Source organism: Panthera tigris, chromosome F3 (genome assembly GCF_018350195.1).
Source record: "Panthera tigris isolate Pti1 chromosome F3, P.tigris_Pti1_mat1.1, whole genome shotgun sequence".
In the NCBI taxonomy this organism is placed as follows: Eukaryota; Metazoa; Chordata; class Mammalia; order Carnivora; family Felidae; genus Panthera; species Panthera tigris.
This window is the reverse complement of record NC_056678.1, coordinates 56054101-56071921: the sequence shown is the minus strand read 5'-3', so window position 1 is coordinate 56071921 and position 17821 is coordinate 56054101. Positions and strand designations below refer to the sequence as shown.

General features: G+C 45.8%; 1 protein-coding gene across 3 annotated transcripts in view; it reads right to left on the bottom strand.

The window, feature by feature from the left end:
* Nucleotides 1-17821, bottom strand: part of TGFB2 (transforming growth factor beta 2) — an 82185-nt gene that overhangs the window by 24493 nt on the left and 39871 nt on the right. For all 3 annotated transcript variants that reach the window (XR_006213946.1, XM_042976218.1, XM_042976219.1), the window contains exon 2: nucleotides 7736-7899. Coding sequence is in view for 2 of the 3 variants with exons in the window: in XM_042976218.1 (XP_042832152.1) it covers nucleotides 7736-7899 (164 nt within the window). In the remaining variant the exon portion in view is untranslated. The remainder of the gene's footprint in view (nucleotides 1-7735; nucleotides 7900-17821) is intronic.

The window sequence follows — 17821 nt, the reverse complement described above, 5'->3', positions numbered from 1 at the left end:
CTCTTTTTATTTTACTTACCCTTGGGCTACATGAGAAATGAAAACCGACCTCTGTGTGTGTGTGCCCACGCACACGTGCACGTGCATGTGTTTGGGGGTAGGGAAAGGGGGGGATTTTTATTCACCCCATTAGTGCTATGCTCCCCACAATGATAGGAACCTCACCCTTCATTCTGAAGCATTAGAGTCCCTTAAAAAGCAGGCCTTGACCATCAACCTTGAATTTGCATTGTAAAGCCTCAGGGGTAGGCATAATTTAAAAAAAAAATTTTTTTTTTAACGTTTTATTTATTTTTGAGACAGAGAGAGACAGAGCATGAATGGGGGAGGGGCAGATAGAGAGGGAGACACAGAATCAGAAGCAGGCCCCAGGCTCTGAGCCATCAGCCCAGAGCCCGACGCGGGGCTCGAGCTCACGGACCGCGAGATCGTGACCTGAGCTGAAGTCGGATGCTTAACCGACTGAGCCACCCAGGCGCCCCAGGGGTAGGCATAATTTAAAATCTTTGGCAGAGATTTTATATGTATCAAATGTTTATTAAAAGTGGCTGGTGATTCACTCCTCCCTACTGAAATTTTTGCTTACTTATTTCACTTCACAAACATCAATTCATCCTTTCACCCCCAAATATGAAAAATCATTTAATATTTCCTGAATAGCTTAAAGCCAAAAGTAAACAGGTACACATGACTTAGGATTCAGCCACTGTTTTATATATCCTTGCAAGTGATCTCCTAAAATGTGATTTCATCACCTTTGACAAATTGGTTACTGTCTAAATACAAACTCAACCACATATTAAAATCCAAATATCATAGCGCCTGCATGGCCCAGTCAGTTAAACATCTTCCCCTTGATCTCCGCCTAGGTTACGATCTCACGGTTCGTGGGTTTGAGCCCCGCGTCAGGCCCTGTGTCGGGCTCTGCACTGACACCCAGTGCTTGCTTGGGATTCTCTCTCTTCTTTCTCTGCCCCTTCCTCTCTCTCAAAATAAATATTTCTTAAAAATAAAAATAAAATCCAAGTATTAAAGAAGAAGGTCAGAGAAAGCAGGAGGACGGATTTTACTGTATTCTTCTTTGTCAAAGTTCTAACAGAGTATTTTGTAAATGGGGGGGATTTCCTCTTGTCAGGACGAAGGTGACCGAAGCTGGGTGTTCTACCTCCCTACGAAAGAGTGTCATTGCTTCTTCTAAGGTCATGGACAGGAACTCTAAGGTTCCTCTGAAATCCACTGAGCTCATTTCATCTCAGCACGTTTATCTTCTACTGACTAACAGGGACCCATCAGCAGATTGTATTCTACCAAGCTACCTGGCACCAATCCTGGTGGCCTCATACCTGGTGGCCATGTGAAAAGGTGACATTTTTCTCCCGATGCTATGAGGTATGAGCTTAGTACATCACACTGTCTCCCAAAGAATTACTCTGCGTGATTTTGTCAGTGGTCGGAAGCTAACAAATTAGTCTGAAAAATAATCTGGAAACTGTCTTTGGCTGATAATTCTGTAGACGGCTCTTCTGCTTAGAGGAATCAAAGACTTTGAAGCCAAAATCTAAGAGAGGACATGGAAGGGAGTGAACTAATAGATGTCGCGTGCCCACTCTCCATCTGGCAGTTAGAAACGTTGCTTCATTTCACTCTTACAATAAATACCAAGCAAACCAGGATTATTACACAAACTTGGGTCACAATGTTCATGCCACTGGACACTCCACCGTGTTGCCTCACAAAGGGTGAACAGACAGCACAGATGTGGTCATCGAATCCCACGATGTTAGTGCGCACATTGAAACACCATAAAAGGGGTTCCAACACGAATAAAAGAAAATGCTGTGCATATCAACTACCCAAACCTGCTCCGATCTCAATCCAGTTTATTCAGATTTCCCTACTATAAATATTGTTGGGCTCAAAGGAATCTCTTGATTTCGATAGATGGCTCCACCCAAGGAGACCACCCAAGACATCAGGCTGCCCCCCCCCGCAAATTCTCACAGCACCCTTTTTGGAAGGAATGAGTCCTGAGGTATTTCTCTGGATCTTCCAGCTTTTGTTTTAAGAGCACCTTGGGTCTATCTCTATTAGTGGAAAGACTGTACTTTTGAGACATAGTGTCAAATAACCAATTGTTGTTTGAGGCCATGAAATTTTGGGGCAGCTTATTATTCAGCGAATGGATTGCCAAAACAGTCACAAAGGTACAAGTCTTATTATCCCAGAGGTGGTCAAGTTTGAAATGAGTAGTGTGAAAAGGGTGTGAGTCAGTGAGAGCAAGCTAGAAATATCTGAAAGCTCCAAGGTCCTCTGAAGTCAGTATAGCTATCTTAAGTATTGGTTGGTGGTCCCATGGGGCCATGAAGTCATGAATGCCCTTCAATAAGTTATAAATTTCTCAGGGACTCATTTCTTCACTTGTAAAATTGGGGCTTTACCCCAGTCCAAGATGGCGGGTGCCCTGGCTCATGTTGGTGATACTCAATGTGAAGAATATTTCTCTCCTCTCTTTTCTCTCTCTCATAACTCTGGGCATGATTTTAATCATAAATATAGGAGCAAGCTAATCAAAGAAAGATGTGTTCAAATTTCCAAATGAGCTGAGAGCTATTCTAAATATTGTAGGTTCGAAGGGACTCCCAGAGCACTGGGGCTTTATCTGATCATATTCCAATAAAGGCTGCCTTTGGCATAAAGCTTTAAAAACATGGTAAGGGTCATTCCCATTTGGAAAAAGTTCAGTTTTTATCCTTTTTTTTTCCTTTTCTTTTTCTTCATCTATCAAAGGGCTTTATCTCTTTATTCCCTCTAATATTGGTGTATATTTGAAGTCATACAGTGATCACAACAGTATATGCTATTTAGAGTCTGTCAACAGAAGTCAGAGAGAGCAGGAGGACAGTAAGGCTTTATTTTACCACCATTCATCAAAGTTCTGGCAGACTATTCTGTAGAGACAGGAGAGCAGTGACAACTCCGAGATCCTTTGCCAAGCTAAATATGACTTCCACGGAAGCTCGGGTGTCCTCACCCTCCCAGGCAAGGAGAATCAACAGATGCACAGCCCTGGACAAGTCAAGCTCTGAACTCACAGAAATGCTATCTTAGGCCCTTCTAGCCTAGTATTCCGACTCTAGAGAGAATACCTATACACATTTTATGATACAGAATGACCCCAAAACCCTTCCTGAAATCTGTGATTCCCAGTGGAGAATGATCATATCCAAATAACTATGAGAGCCTTTTCAAACCACATCTGTCCAGAAGCAGTTCTTTTTTTTTTTTCTCCAAGGAGAATCAGAATCTCCAGAAAAGGACTGTGGGAGTCCTTGCAAAAGCTCCCCGCTGCAGGACTTTCATAGTTGGGGGAGTGCCTGTGCACACACATGAACGTGCATGTGCACACACATAGACACACACATTCTCCCCCTGCACAAAACCAATGCCCTAAGGAATCCTAATACATTATCCATTCAACCATCTGAACAGCTTGAGAACTTATTCAGTCACCCCACCCTTCTTCATCTAGGGAGCAGAATGTCAATTATGTGTCAATTAATACGGTAATCAAAGGGCATCTAGAAACTTTAGAGGCTTTGTTCTTCTGAAGAGTTGAGCTTTCCAAATAGCTAAATATCTTCCCATGTAAGCACCAAGCCTTTTTTCCCTCAAAATAACATGTCAAAAATTCTGGACATTAAACTCTCTGAAATTTTACTGCATGTATTTAGTTTCCTGAATATAATTTAGCCTCACCTTCATAATTCAAGGCTCTTATCATAAGCACCGATTTCCATACTGGGGCTGGAAAAGGGAGTTTACTCCCGAAGGCTGCAAAGGCCTCCAAATGGCTGCTAAAGGCAAGTGGAAAGTCGGAGAACAAGCCAAAAATGGGACTCCAGATAAAGACACCACAGTAGACGTCAGAAGGCCAGGGGGGATGCCACAGGTATAAGGACCGGCTGGGTGAGTTCTAAACAGGGTAAGATTTAGAGAAAGTGTCCCCAACAAGCATTGCATTCATTCTGTGACCTGACTTTCTGGGCTAGCATCACCAAGGTGCATGGGCAAAAATCTCGAGTCTAAAGCATCATATGCTCCCGTCAGAGTATCTCCCTCCAGCCCTCCCCTTCTAATTCAGTGCTTCTAATTTCCTGTGGTTCTAGAGATAACCAATCTGGTCACAAGTGAATAAAGGGCCAAAGACTGCCTTTCTGGTAACTCAGCTGTCTATGTATTTTGTGTCTTCTGTTAGGGTGTTCAGGAATCTCTGACTTACTTCCTAGACCTTGGCTGTGTTTCAGGAGGTTAGATTGCTGCCCCGCTGAATTCCAGATAGATAAGGAGTTGTTTTCTTCTTCACTTTTCCCCTAAAATTATCTCCTTCCAGGTTCCTGTGTTCAGTGACAGTGAACCCGCCCACACTCCCCCTCTTCATAAAACACGCTTCAATCTTTGGCTGTACCTTTTCCACCTGAGGACTCCAATCTGTGGATCTTATGGTCCATGGGATGGGGGCAGCAGGTGCTGCAGTAACTCTAAGAAGGTACACATCCTCTAAGAAATCACTAAAGACCTCTAAATTACCAGCCTCAAGGGACACATCCCTTCCTGGAGGTGAGATGGCCTCTGTGAGTAAGGCAAGTGATCAGTAATTCCACTCTCAGAGGCCACACCTCAGAGCACCGGGCCAAGGGCCAAAGAATGACAGCTTATGTTACAGGCAACAAAATGTAAGAGATCTTGCCTTCAGCTTACTGAAGGCAGGCAATTGAAACAGGGCCTGGGAGAACAATCCATGATGCTATTGTCCCTACCGAGAGACATGTGTGAGCGACTTAATTGAAAAAGAAGAAAAAAGAGAACAAGGAATCATATTCGTGTTTTTGTTGTTTGGAATCACCTTGCAATCTACCTGGCTATCCTTGATCTAACTTCTTTTTCAGAGAACCAGTCTTTGTTTTCTTTCCAAACATCAATCCACCTTCTGGCTGGCCTACTTTCTCTTATTGTTCATCTATTCGAGCTGATACTGAGGCACAGACGGAGAGAAAGCACAGTGTGTGGTGACAAGTGAGCATCTGGGAGTCACAGCTGGATTGGTATTGCCACCCTGCCACTTTCTGGCTGTGTGATCCTGGCCAAGTGACTTACTTTCTCTGTGACTCAGTGTCTTTCCCTGTGGAAAGGAGAAAGGGCACAGTAATAGAAAGAATACCTTAAATGGGTGAATGTGGGGTCAAAAGGCACCAACTTCTCGTGATAAGATAGATAAGTCCTGGGGGCTTAATGTACAGCATGGTGACTATAGCTAACAATGCCGTGTCGTATATTTGAAAGTTGGTAAGAGAGTACATCTGAAAAGCGCTCACCACAGGGGGAAAAATGTGTAACTTTGTGAGATGATGGATGTTAACTCAACTTACGGTGGGAAACACTTTGCAGTATGTACGTCCATCAAATCATTATGTTGTTCACCTTAAGCTAATTTAATGTTATATTGCAATTATATTTCAATAGTTTCTGGAAAAGAAAAGAACACCTCATCATGCCAGCTTCACAGTATAGCTGTGAGTATTAATGGAGGCAATACTTGTAACATGTTGAGCTCCAGGACCCAGGAAGCTGACTCTGACACTATTCTAGGGGACAGGAAGCAATGGCTGCCCTCACGGTGCTCTCAGAACATGCATTAAGATTTGAAGCTCTCCAAAAACTAGGTCCTTGCGGATTCATTTTAAGAAGTAAGAATTATTTTTCATGAACACACATGTAAACTAGTACTTGAAGACTCTTTCCAAAACTTTAAAACTTACTGTCTGTGGGACGCCTGGGTGGCTCAGTCGGTTAAGCATCTAACTCTTGGTTTCTGCTCAGGTCACGATCTCACAGTTCATGGGTTTGAGCCCCGCATGGTGTGGAGCTTGCTTGGGATTCTCTCTCTCTCTCTCTCTCTCTCTCTCTCTCTCTCTTTGCCCATCCTCTACTCACGTGCTCTCTCATTCTCTCTCTCAAAATAAATAAATACAATTAACAAAACCATATTCTCTGCAATCTCATACACAACATTTATTACTATGGTAATTCCCCATTTTCATAATAAACACAAAGAAGATTCTCATCCAAATACTGAAGTTTCCAAATGCTTAGAATCCAGAACAACTAGAGGTTTCTGCATACAGATGCGATTCCTTTCTTTTCCTCAAGTAAGCCCTCTCATTAGCCATGGAGTCGTACAGGCCTCCTCCTTAGTGTCATGGTTCTCCTATCAGTTCTGAACACTTTTTGGCTTCCCCTCCCTCGAGTCTCTCCTCACCTCTCCTGAGCACCATCTATGCGGTTCCCTCAACAGGCCCCTTCGAGACTGTTTTTGCACAGGTCAGTCCTCTGTCAAGAATGATCGTCCCTCATCCTGTTTCAACAGATACTTCTCAAGGCCCCCTGCTCTAGAGTCCACTCCCTGGTGAAATCTCTCCAACTCTGCTCTCTACACACACTGTTCATACGACACAATGACACACGTAAGTTCCCCAGGCACCGGTCTGCCTCCATCCCCAGACTCCGGGCTTTTAGACCAGTGCTTTAATATGTACGGATCACCCAAAGGCCTTGTGAAACACGTAGGTTCTGCTCCACATTTTGTGCATTCTGGTTTGGTGAGTCCGGGATGGGGCCTGAGATGCTGCTTCCCTCACAGCTTCTAGATAATGCTGATCTAGTGCCCTGCAATCCCCTTGAGAAGCTTTTAAGAACCTGAAATGTCAGTGACTTGGCACTTCTCCATCATCATCATCATCATCATCAACAACAACATCTTTTAACACAGCTGTCCAGCAACTGTACTTAAGGGAATGAGAGATGTCAGAGTGGCCTGAAATAATGCAGGTGAGGGGTAGACAGAGAATGGGGACAGGGATGCACTGGAGAGAGTGGGTAGAATCAGAAAAGGAAAGGAGACAGAATGAGGTTAGTGAAGAGGCAGGAGACAGCAAAGAGAGGAAGAAAAGGAAGTGAAAAACTACAGGAAGAGAGACGATAATAGGAAGGAGGGAAAAGGAAAAAAAAGGAGAAAACGATATCCATGGGATGAGAAAAAGAAGGGGGCACCTGAGTGGCTCCATGGGTTGAGCATCCAACTCTTGGTTTCCTCTCAGGTCATGATCTCAGGGTTGATAAGCTCCAGCCCACATCAGACTCTGCACTGACAGCACAGAGCCTGCTTGGGGTTCTCTCTCTGCCCTTCCCCCTCTTGTGCTCTCTCTCTCTCCCTCTCAAAATAAATAAATAAACAAACATGAGAGAAAGAAAGAAAGAAAGGAAGAAAGAAAGAAAGAGAAAGAAAGAAAGAAAGAAAGAAAGAAAGGAAGGAAAGAAGGAAGGAAGAAAGGAAGGAAGGAAAAAAGAAAAGGAATGCCAGCTAACTTCTTCCCTTGGGGTGGAATCTACATTGTCTGACTTTCCAGATTGAGGGGTGGACTTCTGGACGCCATCCCTCCCAAGGGTGGGTACTCCAGCCATTTGTGCCATTGAAGAAGTGTGCTCAGACCTCCATCACTTCCTTCCAAAAGTTCTTCCTTCCAGACTGACTGTGGAATGAGCTGCCACTGGCAGAGTAATAGCAAATGAGAGCCTCTGTCAGGATTGTGCATGTACAGAGTGGTTGATATCAGCTCAGAAAATCTATGACCAAGACTTCAAACTGATTTTCCACCAAAACAACCCCCACAAAAGTTACCTGATACAGTTCGATCCTTTGTTCGGGCACTCTGGCCTTCGGGTTCTGTAAACGAAAGACTCTGAACTCCGCTTTCACCAAATTGGATGCATTCTTCTCCATCGCTGAGACGTCAAATCGGACAATTCTGAAGTAAGGTCTGTAGAAAGTGGGCGGGATGGCATCTGTAAAAAGTTAGGGCGATCATTGAAAATGAGAAAATCCATTGTTCTCTCAAAAAGACTGTGCAGCATGAGATAGTCTCAAGAAAACATAAGGGATATATCTACAAGAACCATTTAGTTTCCAATGGCCAATTTAATACCGTTAACAATTTAACCAGAAAAAAAAAATAAATAAACATGTGCATCTGGTTACAGGGGCAGCAGATTAATAGAGATTAACAAACCACTTCCAACTCCATTTGAGGGCATGCAGTTAACCCTATCCTTTGAAAGTTGACAGCACAGTGGAAAATCCTAGATGGTTCTGAACTGGATCAAGATCTTGACAGTTGATGCCTGGAGAGAGCTGTTGGGCTTGCATACACTGTAATCAGATGTGCCAAGAAAATAGCTCCTAATGGCCAGCAGTTTGCCCATGTATTTTTTTTTTTCTTGAAGTTTTGGCATCCAAATACTCTACTCTATCCAGGTTCATGTATTGCCTCTTTTCTGTCTTCAATATTTTGGGTTTTCCCACACATATGACCAAATGCACCCTCTAGTTAAGTCAGGGTGAGAAAAACTGAATTCACAAAAACTAACCCCCCAAATTGGCTGTATCAGGTCCAATCTTAAAATTCTTCACTTAACATAACGTCCATTGGTGGGAGGGAATCCCGGCTAATGAAGAGAAAGAATCGGCCCCACTTTGTTCTCTTCTGAACCATGGAAACCACAAAGATGCTGATGGCACACAACAATTTCAAGTTCATGGGTTGCTAGAGTTTTCACTACTGTTTTGGAGTAATCTGCCGTTGCCTTTGAATGCGCCACTGGGCCGCACCAACAAACCCAACGGAGGTCCTAATTCTCTCCACGTGTTTCACACCCAGCACCCATTTATTGAGCACGTACACTGGGCAGCCCACGTGTTACAAATGTCTCTACGATCCTCTTCTATAACCTTCTGCAAACGTTCTCTCATTATTCCGGAATGCTCCGTCCAAATCTTGTAGCTCCATTACTTTCTACCCTACTTCTCAACTATGTAGCTTCATTACAACATAATAATTCACAGTTGTTTATGGCTTTTTACAAGTGCTTTTATTACTTCTGTGTTATGTTTGTTTATTTTGCTTCCCCCCAGGAAATTTTAAGAATCTTGAGGGCAGAGACCATATTTGTCAGGTCTTCCCTATTCCACATACCTAGGGCAGGGCCCTGCACACATGGAATTCACCAACTACCCACTGTTTGTATAGTTGGTCATCAATGGGAGTCTTGAAAGACTCAGGCATCTGGCTACTGGCAAGACTAACTTCTTATTAAATAAATGAGCCGTCTTGCCAATCTTAAAATAGAAATAAATACCTTTCGTGATTTCTTGGGAAATCCGTGCCCTGACGATTACACTGGGAAAAAAAAAAATGCTAGGAACACACCGACATTTGCTGATCTTAAGAGCCCAGCACTTTTTTCCCTCAAGGGGGCTTTCCCCCGTGCCCTTCCCCACGTCCTGTGACTCTCAGAAAGCTGTTCATGGGGAGGCAGTGGACTCCAAGCCACGTTCTGCCCGATGACTGCTTCACACACGCCTATGTGAATTGAAGCTTTGTAGCTCGTGAGCCAGGAGCCTCAGAAACAAACAAACAAACAAAATAAAAACCCCAAAAATCTAAAGCATCCCGGTGTCAGAGAAAAGGAAGTATTCATGCAGACACAGTGATGGCCCGCTGCATCACTACCGTGAGTTAGCTGGTGGATGGTTTTCAGGCAGACAAACATTCGTCCAGGCAGCCAGGATTTTGGAGCCCCCTAGCACTGCAATTTGAAAAGGTAGCTGCTGGGAAGAAATCGATCTTTCTCTCCTCTGGAGCATGCCCACCCCAGGTGACTGGACAAGCTGGTACTGGCCTGACCAGCTCAGCTGAAAACCGGCCAGATGCCCAGGCAGAGAAGCTGGGGCGAGGCTGGAGCCAGGCTCTCTGGCTTTCTACACCCTCTAGTTTGGCCAGAACCTTCCACAGGCCTAGTGGCTGCATTCTGCCTTCCCGTTAGACAGCAGAAGCTTCAAACATGCTTTGAAAGAGCATCCTGAAAGAGCAAAACTAATTCAGCGCATTTCCTGTCATTAGGAAGAATAAACGTCCTGGGTGTTCTCCCCCCCCCGCCCCCACTCAGTGGAACCCCACAGGCCAGCTCTCCTTCCCCAACCGCCCATCTTTCACACCCACCCGCCCCAATCTTATCCTTCCATCAAGTTTGTAAATAAGTGCTCTTGAGATTTATTTTTATTCTCTTTTGTGTTTATTAAACTTTGAACCACTTTCTTCCCTTTCTGGTCTTCTGCCCAAACTCACTCTTTCTTTTTATGGCTGCTTTGGACCATGAGGTCAATTTTGTTTCTTCTTCTTCTAAGCAAATCGTCCAATGATCCTGTCCTAGGCTTTTGAGCTTTGAAGGGGCGTTTGCAAATATTTACAGGGGTAGCTTGATTAGTTAAGTGCAGCTGTTCTCTGCTCCCTATACGTTGGCAAACAGCCTTCCTCTCCTCTGGCTATTAAAACCAGTTATTTGTGTTCCAACTCCCTGGTAATACCAATCTGAGTGTTTTTTGTTTTGTTTTGTTTTGTTTTGTTTTGTTTTTTTGGTGCTTGATTGAGAAGGAGAAGGAGTCAATGCACCAGGTGACATGACGGCTCAGCAGCCCCCACCAAAGACTCTGCTTTGCTCTTGTCACCACAGTGAAGGGACCAGGCCAGGAGGAAGCAGCAGCCTCCCCCACACCCCCTGCTCCGGCGCATGAGAGCACGAGATCATTCGGTAAAGATTGTTGACCAAAGAACTGACTACCGCTTCCAAGGGCCGCCTGCAGCTGTCCCCTGCTGTCATCTGCTATGGGTCACCAGCCCCCTGCCCGACGGAGGAACTTGAATGACTTGGCATATGTTTCTACAATTGAAAAAAAAAAAAAAAGGCACAGCAAATTGCTCGGGCCTCGTCTGTGAACCTACCCTTACCTCATAAAAGCTTTTGGATGCGTGGTGTGGGGAGAACAGACAGTGGCCCATCTACGCCCAGCCGGGAGGCAGCAGGCTCGCTCCCCGGGCTCAGGGCGCAGAGCGACAGGGTAGGTATTTAATGGCTTGTGCAGCCCTGATCCACCCACTTAGCCTTGGAGGGATGGAGCTTTTTCCTCTGCATTCTCCAAGAACTCATTTCCCCCTTTGGAATGGGAGTTCTCCCCAAAGTCCTCTGTAATTCCAATCCCAGTTCCTATTCCATCGCCAGGTGGTCAGGTACTTGGGCTTGACCCTTGCCAACTTACCCACACTCACATCCTGCTTGGCTCTTCCCTCTCAATTTCTGACCCACTTTTTTTTTTTTTTTTTGGTTCAATCAAATCGATTTTCCTGCAACCCTTTGGATCAGACCACCAGGCTGATTCCGCCCCTCCTCCCGGGCTCTCCTGTGTGCCTGCCTCTCAGGGAAAATCTTACGCATGGGAGATTCCAGAATGACATCAAGCGAGTGGTGTTCCCCTCACCTCAACCCTGGCCACACATCCTTACCGAAACAAATTTTGGGGAATGGACAGAGGGGAAAAAAAAATGAGGAAATCTAACTAGCTATTAATTTACAAAGTAACAGTGCACAGAAAGCCTAATTCTAGCACTTCATCACAAGCTGCTTTTTATAAGCATTGTACATTGACTTGTTATCTGTTCCAAATGATTCATTATTAGCTCGTTGTATATTATCTTCTCCGTAAGTAACCACTTCAAGTTCAGGAACATTTACTTGTGATTCTTTGGTTCTCCACAGCCCAAGGCTGGCTTCATGGATATGGGACCAGTACAGTTACACAGAGGCCCCATGCTCAGAAAAGCCTGACACTGAAGTTTAATGCTCTATGCTCACCATCGTGAAATCCTTAATAATTTCATCTTTGAATGTCAGTTTTAGAAGTTAAGTCTGATGGATAATGAAACAGGGGCAGGGGACATAAAACTTCGGCCCATATGCTATCCCACCTCCCATGACCTGCAGGCTTCCCTAAGATTGGTCTTTGGCCTCCTACCACTCACCCTCTGGTGCCCCCAGCCTCACCTGGGAGAGTCAGGGTCATGTACACATAACCAAACTATCTCAGGGCAGCTGCCAGGCTGCCCCCACCCGAGGCTGGCAGTGTTGCAGAGCATTCAGAGGGCAACTCTGGCCCACTCTTGATCCGGGTACCAAGCACGTCACAGAGTTTGCAATCCTGTGGGTCGAAGTGGTGGTCCCATGGGAAGGGAGATGCCGGGTTCAGTGTGGCATCAGCCTGGTAGCTGGAGGCAGGGGGAACCCAGCTGCCCAGCACCAGGGTAGTGGACAGGGCCCCCAGTGCCTGTGAGCCTGCTCCCACTCTGGGAGCATCCCCATACCAAGGGAAGCACGACATCAAAAAGCACATGGAGGGGTGCCTGGATGGCTCAGTCGGTGAAGCGTCCAACTTCGGCTCAGGTCATGATCTTGCGGTTTGTGAGTTCGAGCCCTGCGTTGGGCTCTGTGCTGATAGCTCAGAGCCTAGAACCTGCTTCGGATTCTGTGTCTCCCTCTCTCTCTGCCCCTCCCCTGCTCGTGCTCTGTCTCTGTCTCTCTCTCTCTCAAAAGTAAATAAACATTTAAAAAAAAAAAGAGCACATGAGGGGCACCTGGGTGGCTCGGTCTGTTACGCATCGGACTTTGGCTCGGGTCACGATCTCATGGTTTGTGGGTTTGCGCCCTGCATTGGGCTCTGTGCTGACAGCTCAGAGCCTGGAGCCTGTTTTGGATTTTGTGTCTCCCTCTCTCCCTGCCCCTCCCCTGCTTGTGCTCTATCTCTCTCTCAAAAATAAATAAACCCTTAAAAAAGTTAAAAAAAAAAAAAGAAGAAGAAAGAAAGAGCACATGAAAACACCACAATGGGTCAGGAGAGAGGAGAGAGAGAGAGCATGGAACAAAGGGAAAAGTTTTACATTTTAGAACCTTCAATAGTGTCTCTCCCCTGCTTTCTAAACAAGAGGCCCCACATTTTCATTTTGAAGAGTGTCCCACACATTTTACAGCTAGCCCCACCACAGTGAAATAGAGATATGGCATCTTAATGCAATGAGGGACCTTTAAGGCCATCTGAATTCTAATCCCAAGTCATCCAGAGCAGGCTATATGGCAACAAGGACGTTATTTGGCTTTTCTGAATCTGTTTCTTCATCGATACGATTTAAGTAATTGCCTAGATCACACGCATCGAACCGTGTGGTCAGGATTACGAGAGTAAGTAGATGGAACATTTGAGCACTGGTCCTGCACTGATGTCACCTCAGAAAGGTCCCTTCCTGTCCCCTTTCCCATTCTGCAGCAAAGCTGTCAAGCGGCCATTGGGCCTTCCCTGAATAAGCGCAGGGAGACTAACACCGAGAAGAGAAGGGAAGAAGCAGAAGGCGCTGAGTGTACTGGCATTCGGTCAAGGACTCTACCGGAGTCATCCAGAGTTCCCTCGGACTCTCCTCCACCAGCCTTCCGTATTCCACCTGATTTACTGAACCCTGACATCAGAAAGGTGACAGGAGAATCTTTCTTCTCATCAGACTTCTCTGCCTCAAGCTAGTCCACGATGCTCATAATAGGAGTACTAAAAAAGAAAAACTAAAAAATTAAAAAAAAAGAAAGGTGAGCAAAAAACAAAATCCGAGGAAGGTTTTCGAACATCACCAGCATGTGATGAGCTCTGACAAAGAATGTGGATTTGGGGCCTGAAAGAAATACCCCCAAGAATGTCCAGAGCTCAGCCTTTAGGGAGGCAATGCCTCACTCACCCAGCTGTTTTTATTTCCAACTAGTTTTGTCTTCTTGCCCCAGGCCTTCGCCAATTACCTGAACCTTAAATACAAGCGAGTCTCCCCCTCAGAGAAAAGGCTGCAAGAGGCCTAGAGAGCAGTCCAGGCCCCTGATGGTTAGTAGGTGTGGAGTCTCAGTTTTCAAAGCGTGGGCATGGGGTAGTGGCACCCACAATTCATCAATCTCCCTGGGCGATGCTTATGTTCCCTAAAGTCTAAGAACCACTGAAATGAAGGACAGGGGAAAAGAGATCCACACAGAAAGACAAAGGAGCACCTAAGGTAGATTTTTAAAAATTTTTTGAAAGCACTGATCATCTCCCAACATACTTCTAAAATTAAAAATATTAATTAATTGGTCTATTATTTATTATTTATTTTTTCAATGTTTTATTTATTTCTGAGAGAGACAGACAGAACATGAGCCGGGGAGGGGCAGAGAGAGAGGGAGACACAGAATCCCAAGCCGGCTCCAGGCTCTGAGCTGTCAGCACAGAACCTGACGGGGGGGGGGGGGGGGGGCTCGAACTCATGAACCACAAGATCATGACCTGAGCCGAAGTAGGTCGCTTAAACGACTGAGTCACCCAGGCGCCCCAATGAGTCTATTGGTTTTTTTTTAATTGTTCATTTCCATAAATTGTCCATTTATATTCCTGGAGAATATAAACTCCATAGACTGATCTTTGTTTCGTACAATGAAGTATCGGAAGTATCTAGGAAAGTACATAGAATGTAGTAGTTCAATAAATAATTTAGAATGATTTTTTTTAAAGGAAAAAGGAACATCTAGACTTTCTTAAGAAGAAAAGTTATTTATTTGGAGCATCTATATTTTTGGTCAGGCATGACAGAAAAAAAGAGTAGGATGGAGAAAAGACACAATTGCAGCAACATGAGATTTTGAGGCTCTTATTATAGAAAAATAAAATCCCCCCATAGTTTGCACTAATTGTCTACCTTGACTACACATTTCAAACTAAAGAACTTTGAAAAGAAGAATGCCTGGGACCCGGCCCCAAAGACTGTTTAATTAATTGGACTCGGAGTGACTTTTCTCAGCTCCTCAGACGATTCTCAGAGACAGGAGCGAGAGCCCAATCCCTTAAAAAGGAACTGATAATACTGAGCTTGAAGAAAATTCAACTTAGAGACACCAGAAAGATTCCAAGTATCTCAGGGGCTTGCACATGGGAAGTTCTTACTCTCCAAAAGGGCAGGGAGGTCATAGTTTGGCTCAACATACAAGTTTTCTAATAATTTAGAAGAGGTTTTAAAAAATTCACTGTCCTTCTGGGTTGGGAGCTCTCACCTCACTGGAAGAATCCATTTGGTTGCAAGCTGAAAGATGCAGCGGGGTGTCTTGGGTCCGGTGGCAGGTTGAACTAGATGGCCACCCAGGTCACCTGCTGCCCTGCCATCACATCATTCTCGTGTTCATGTTCTCCATGCATGAAACCTCCAAAAATTGTTTTCCTTCCCTAAATTCTGCATTAGATGATCGTCACTCACCGCCTGAGTCGGAATTACCTGGGTTGGCGGGGGATTTATTATTATCGCTGTCTGGCTCTATCCCTCAGACCCACCATCATTTCAGATGGTTCTGTTTTACATTCAGGTCTGGGAGCATCTGCCCTAGACTATGGTCCAACCACTAAAAGTTGGCCGGCCTTCCCTTCTCGTTACTCAGTGTCGTGAACTAGCCAGGGATGAATAAAATATGTCCATCACCATCCACACCCTAAGAAGAATGGCCTGGTCTCACGATAGCCTCAGAATTCTGTTTCATGACCCTTCCCATTTTATAATAGCTTTATATACTTCATTTCTGCTCAGAGGGTGCTTTGTTTTTTTTTTTTTTACTTTGATTTTTTTTAGAAGGAGGGTGCGTGTGCACATGCATACAGAGTGGCGGGGGGGGGGGGGGGCTGGGGCGCAGAGAGAGAGAATCTTAAGCAGGCTCCACGCTCGGCATGGAGCCAGACATGGGGCTCTGTCTCACAACTGTGAGATCATGACCTGAGCCGAAATCAAGAGTCGGATGCTCAGCCGACTGAGCCACCCAGGTGCCCCTCAGAGGGTGTTTTTAATCCCCATTTCACAGGTAGAGAAATTAAAAACAAGGGGAGTGAAATAGCTCTTGGCTAAGGTCAAGGTGAGCCTGGCCATTCAGTCAATATCACTGGCTTTTCATTATGATGCCTGCCTTTTGTGCATCGGAGTCCCTTGCCGGGAAGGCATGAATACTACCCCGGGCAGAAATACCCACATGGGCATTGGAGCAGAAAGTCCATCTAGAGATCAGCTCGACCTCGCCTTAAAGGTCAAGAAAGTTCAATGCAAGATCAAATATTTTCACTGATACTCCTTAAAAGAATGTCCCTGATTTGGAGATCCTGGGGGCCTGCTCGGTGTGAATGTTTCCCTATGAGACGCTCTTTGCTAATACCGGTATTGTCCAGGATCTTACGGACCCCGTAGAGCTGTGCCTGGGGGCCGCAGCCCCACTACCCTTACCCCAAGCTCCTCGAGTGAACACAACGAACTCCTCACCTCCCTCTCCAGAAATGACCACTTTTCCTGCAGGTCTGCAGGAACTGGCCCGGACTCCCGACATGCTTAATGAGCATAGCAGCCCCTCATTCCTGACACCCCCCAGCTCTGAGGGAAGCAGTTTGGGGTTCACTAGACATCCCCCGGAGCGCGGCAAGACAAGCGACCCACTGAATGGTTGGAGGGCAGTAAACTAGCTTCTATTTGCGTGCGCACAGACACAGCCAGCAAGAAACCAAGACAATTGCGTTCTGGGGTTTTCTGAGATTTGTCTTGGCACACCGGCTATGGATTTTATTTCACTACCACATCCCAAACGCTGCTGACATTCAAGTCACAGCAATTTAACACAAAACGACTGAGAAATAAACAGCACATCAGCGGTGGTTTCTGATTTTCTCTCCCGGCCATCCGTCCTATTAAATGTAACACAGCACCAAAGCATCTGCCATTTAAGGGGGGGGGGGGGGGGGGAGCGTCTCCAAGATGGGGACAGTGTCTCACTCGACATGCTGTTGGCATCTGCGAGGCTAATTGTGTCAGCATCGGCTTACGTGACTTGGCCTCCGCCTCACTGCTATTTGAGACCGTGCGCACCGTCAGCCCGAGTGTTCGGGCCCCTTCCCGCACAGGGCAAAAGCGGTAAGATCACAGTGGTGCCGGCCCACGGTGGTGGGTTTTCTTGAACTGTGGCAGACACGGGGTTTCTAGCGTCGGCTCCCCAGCTTCCATCAGGCTCCTAAAACCCCGCCTACGTGGAACCGCCTCTTCCGTTTCAATCCCTCCACGCTTCTCAACCGTCACGGTCAGGGCTACGTCGGAGACGCGTGTAGGGCCTGCTGGGCGTTAGCGGTAAAATCCATGCCTATGGAAAGGGGCGGGCCAAGCGGCGCTGCCGAGAGGCCAGTGGGTGACAGAGAAGTATCACAGACAGAGTGTGGCGAGGGCTCCTGGACACTCCTCTGTGGGCAGGCATCCCGTGAATGCAGCATCTCCTTTTCGAGTGACCTCACAATGGCAGGCTGCCCTCATGGTTGCAACGGGCGTTGGTGGCGCTCTTCTCTGCCACTGCTTCATTCTTTAAAGCATATAGAGCTCTCTTGGTTTGGGTTCCTTCCTTCCTTCCTTCCTTCCTTCCTTCCTTCCTTCCTCCTCTCTCTCTCTCCATTCTTACCTCCTCTCCTTCCTTTGCTCCATTTTCTCTCTCTGCTCTTGCTTTCTTCTCTTCAATGTGTGCTTTTTATTCTCCCTAGATATCTACGGGGCAAAATAGTCATGATTTTGGTTCCTTAATGGCGCTTAGAGAAGCCAGTGACCCCACCACGTAGTTATCCATACAGCTATTCTAGAATTCAGCAACTGCTCCCAACAAGGGCAACTGGGGAAAAAAAAGGCAGTATGGGCTGACTTCACTAACAAATTAAACTTGGAAATTTGGTAGGTCAACCTTAATCTCTTCATGGATCAGAGGCACGCTTTTAATCTCTTTTTACAGACTGAGAAACCGAGGAGTAAAATCTTTCCAGGAT